The sequence below is a fragment of the Haliotis asinina genome, chromosome 1 (genome assembly GCF_037392515.1).
Source record: "Haliotis asinina isolate JCU_RB_2024 chromosome 1, JCU_Hal_asi_v2, whole genome shotgun sequence".
Classification (NCBI taxonomy): Eukaryota; Metazoa; Mollusca; class Gastropoda; order Lepetellida; family Haliotidae; genus Haliotis; species Haliotis asinina.
This window is the reverse complement of record NC_090280.1, coordinates 50,509,307-50,513,920: the sequence shown is the minus strand read 5'-3', so window position 1 is coordinate 50,513,920 and position 4,614 is coordinate 50,509,307. Positions and strand designations below refer to the sequence as shown.

The following is a 4,614-nucleotide window of genomic DNA, read 5'->3' as shown; positions in this document are numbered from 1 at the left end:
AGTTGGTCGATTAACGCTGATGCAACTCATTACGGGGTCTGAGTTCCTGATATGCGACGTCTTGAAGGAGCAGGTCAAGATTAACGAGGATCAAGCAGTACATGGTGAACATGCTGTCTCTTGCTTATCGACCTTCTGTCCTTGGTGTTATCCATTGCGCAGATCGGGAGATAGTTAGATCGGGATAGAGGATAGGAACTGTATTCATCTCATTCACTTAAAGCACCGTCGCATACTCACATGGTTCTCATATATTTTAAAACCAAAATGACCATTAACGATAGTTTAAACTTTCTGTAGTAAAACATCCACGGTGGACATGATTCAGACAAGATACAGCTTTGGTCGTGATTCAGACCTGTTCCAGACTTCAACAACTAGACGTGTTATTCCTGTGTTTGTGTGAATAACGTGCCATCAGTCCGTGCACCCAGACACTGACACCCCACCCTGAACGCTCTGACTCTCCACCTGTAACAGCGTCTTCTTGCTTCCCTCTCCAACACGTTCCTGTAGTAGTAGACTGGGACACAGGCGTTAGGGGATTCATCGGTCTCATAGCGACAGTTCTCACATGCGCAGTTCACTTCGGCAATAGTTGGGGGTTCTCGGTTCGGGTCGAAGTTTAACGAGAAGTACGTGGGACAGGTGGCTCGAGTTGACTGGTTGTGTTGTGGACATCCTCTGTCTCCCTGGAGATAGGTTGACCGTCCGTTGTTGTATGACGCATCTGTCACATCTGAAATGGACGGCAGGAATTGAACAAAACTGTGAGGACTTCAGAGAAAGTCAAAATGTTGCCAACAGGGGGTAATTCCAGGCAGCAAGATTCCATTTACTGTAGGCCTGTCACTGTATTGACAAAATACATCTTAGGCTGGCGGTTTTAGTTACGGTTCACGCCGACGACATAAGTACATTCACGCAAGAGGAGCAGGATTGGATAGCCCTTTCTGCTGGGTTGTTTGACTGCAACAGGACCACCTTACCTCATTTGTCTGGTTGTGACATGACTACTCTATCTGGGATATTTGACTGTAACATAAGCACCCTACCTAGGATGTTTGACTGTAGCAAATAGGTGGACTCCTCGTTGGGTGTATGATCAGGGTCACACAGCTGGAGGCCAGTACCAGCCTGTAATCAGACACAAGACACAATGTGTACACGTCAAGGTTGTAGTACTCGTATCTGCCAATACCATCTTCTTCCAGCTACCTGTATCATTATAGCCGTGCACAAACTGTCAGTACCGTCATCGACAAACTGTTATTCCCGACATGTTGAACTGTCGATAACGTCATGGACAACCTATATTCAGTTTACCCATGACTGAATAACGTCGTGGGCAAGCTATCGTTAACGTCATGGACAAGCTATCGTTAACGTCATGGACAAATCATTGATAACGTCATGGACACACTATCGATAGCGTCATGGACAAACTATCAAGTTGTAGACCAACTTATGAGAAATATCGTTGACTCTCGCCCACTATTTCACCATAAACCTTTTCCCCGACTGTGTGTGGAGAGGGTAAGTTACCCGCAAGGGAATGAAGCGCCACGACATGATTTTGTCAGACAACTGCCGCATAGAGAAAAACAACGATTGCCAACATATTCGTTTCTTTAGAACACAAAAGTAACTTTGTCAGTGGTATATTAACGGTGGGTTCACCAGTTACCCGTTAGAGTTACTGCCCTTTATCAAAAGGAAGCATTTCAAACTTCTGAGTCGTGTTTGTTTCAGATCTACCTGCCATATTCATTGGTAACGATCCCAAAATGAAGCTTGTATGGTAGATTCGGGAAGAGTCACATGCCACACAGGTATGGACACTAATGTCAACACTGTCTTCGCCAAAGTGATTCGAGGCGATATCTCCTATGTTGGCTGCACTGAGTCTCAGCTACTGCCCTTCATTTAGCCAGGGATCTTATAATGTTGGTGAATAACCTCTGTTACTGCCCTTCATTTAGCCAGGGATCTTATACTGCTGGTAAATGACCTCTGTTACTACCCTTCATTTAGCCAGGGATCTTATACTGCTGGTAAATGACCTCTGTTACTGCCCTTCATTTAGCCAGGGATCTTATACTGCTGGTAAATGACCTCTGTTACTGCCCTTCATTTAGCCAGGGATCTTATACTGCTGGTGAATGACCTCTGTTACTGCCCTTCATTTAGCCAGGGATCTTATACTGCTGGTGAATGACCTCTGTTACTACCCTTCATTTAGCCAGGGATCTTATACTGCTGGTAAATGACCTCTGTTACTACCCTTCATTTAGCCAGGGATCTTATACTGCTGGTAAATGACCTCTGTTACTGCCCTTCATTTAGCCAGGGATCTTATACTGCTGGTGAATGACCTCTGTTACTGCCCTTCATTTAGCCAGGGATCTTATACTGCTGGTGAATGACCTCTGTTACTACCCTTCATTTAGCCAGGGATCTTATACTGCTGGTGAATGCCCCCAGGTACTAACCTCCAGTTAGACCGATATCTTGTACAGCTTGTAAATGATCCTCTGAACTTATGCAGCTGGTAAATGACCTCTGTTGCTCCCCTACAGATTCCGTTAGATGGGGGTAATATACTGTTCAATGAAAGCAAGTATCACAATTGTTTGTCAAGATTCTCTAATGTCCATTCCCTTTGCAGAGGCGACAGGCATGCGAGATCCTTCATATCTGGGTGTTTGTCCAGGCATGACAGCAACAGATTCCGCAATTGTATGTTCCTTAACCATCCGACCTACCCGTCGAATGACATGCCACGGCCAATAGCCAGCATCAGTGTGACGTTCACACTTCCATCATACAGGCGAACACCTTAGTGAGTGAGTGAGTGAGTGGACTCTAACCTTAAGTAGAAGAGTGAACAGACAGCAAGGCAACGTCAGCGTAGATGCAAGCATGTTGGCAGCCGTTAATTCTACTGTTCATCGCATGATGATGTGACTTGTTCCAATCTACTTTAATATACTGACAGAGCAGGAAGAGAAGGGGTTATGAATAACAATGTCGGGCACAAAGGAGGGACTGAGTGCATCTATCATCAATTCTACCACGTCTTCAGATAACAAAACTGAATTGTGATTGGTTAATTAAAGCCATTCAGTGGTATATAGTCACATTATATTCCTCTAGTTTCCGACACTGTATGCACTTAAAAAATATAATAACGCATGAATGGAGATAAACATGCCCCTAATTACGGCATCATTAGAATGATAATGACGGTGGATACGTCGGCTTTGGTGACGTCGTGGGAAAACATGATCAAATTAATTATTGACACAATCGATCTGTAAGATTTTGGTACTTCTGAGAAAACTCCATTCTCCTCAGTTTTAGGCCTCTTGACCTTCTGGGTTCCGCTTTCCAGGGGTTTATTTACGACTGCAGGAAATCAAGGCTGGTTTAAATATTTAATAGTCCTTTAGTTTAATCCCGGCACAGACTAAGCACCTAGAAAATGTATGTGTGTGTTTTTTAAGAAACACAACAAACAACCCGCTAATACCCTCGAATAATTGTTTATATATCAAGTAAATTTGGTTTCTCTGTGATTCATACATCCACCCAAACTGGATACATTGTATGGATAACAAATTTAATTGTTTTGGAATACCTGGATTGTACATATTTCTTTGACAGTCCTCTTTATTATGAGATTAAACAAGTAAACTGTTAGGATCATGGTAGAATGAACGAGCAATGTATTACTCAACATTTAGCAATAATCCAGCAACATCACAGCAGGGAACATTAGTTTGGTAGTTTATTTAACGACGCAATATTCCGACCAGATATTAACGGTATGTAAATAATCGAATGTGAACCAGACAATACAGTGATCAAGCAACAGCATGAGCATTGAACTACATGAGCACTGATTGAGATGTGCCAACAAGGTTAGGTAGCCTGACCGCCCGATCTCGTTATTCGCCTGTTGACGATAAGCATGGATGATCGGAGACTAATTCTAACCCAGATTATCGGGTAAGGGAACATTAGAAATAGATTCCCACTTGGTACCCATTTTGGGGATCTTGGTATGACGAGAAAACGCTCCAACCAGAAGTTTATTTACCGTTCCTATGATGATAAACCCGAAATGCATCCACTGGTGGGACCAAATTCCGTATGTACGAAGGACAACATGTGGACGTGTTAAGCTCTAAACGAAAATGATTTTATAATATTTTAACTCAGTTTAATTTAATTTAATTTAATTTAATTTAATTCAAACCCAAAACGAGGAAACTATATACGTCCTGTCAATAAACACTATGGTGTAATGCTGTAGTTCAATGTGCCGTAAGATTAGACAATTAATCAGCTAACGGGAAATTTATTGTTCTTCTCACGAATTGTGGTGCGTTTTGAGCATCCTTCTTGACGTAGTATTTATACAATTATAAATACAGGACGCACATCCAGGTGTCGGGTAACACAGTGAACAGTGCCATTCGTTAGTATTGTTTGCACCGACAGAACTGACAACCGGCGTCACGAGTTGTGACGTTCTGCACGAACATGACAGAGTGCAGCAATTTCAGGGCCAAGGTGTGCGTGTCTTCTATTAATAAATACTGGGAAACC

General features: G+C 42.8%; 1 protein-coding gene across 1 annotated transcript; it reads right to left on the bottom strand.

The window, feature by feature from the left end:
- Nucleotides 1-386: 386 nt before the first annotated feature.
- Nucleotides 387-1,572, bottom strand: LOC137273370 (uncharacterized). Its single transcript, XM_067805993.1, has 3 exons — nt 1,546-1,572; nt 1,056-1,137; nt 387-739 (listed from the first exon to the last, which is right to left on the bottom strand). Exons 1-3 carry the CDS (start codon nt 1,570-1,572, stop codon nt 387-389), a joined length of 462 nt encoding a protein of 153 aa, XP_067662094.1.
- Between the last annotated feature and the right edge of the window lie 3,042 nt (nt 1,573-4,614).

What these genes read in the sequence shown, in the direction of transcription:
- LOC137273370 (XM_067805993.1), bottom strand. Translation starts at nt 1,572, where the DNA reads ATGTCGTGGCGCTTCATTCCCTTGCGG. An exon ending in GGCGCTTCATTCCCTTGCGG is followed by an intron (nt 1,138 to 1,545) that starts GTAACTTACCCT and finishes GTCTGATTACAG; the next exon opens with GCTGGTACTGGCCTCCAGCT. An exon ending in GCTACAGTCAAACATCCTAG is followed by an intron (nt 740 to 1,055) that starts GTAGGGTGCTTA and finishes CGTCCATTTCAG; the next exon opens with ATGTGACAGATGCGTCATAC.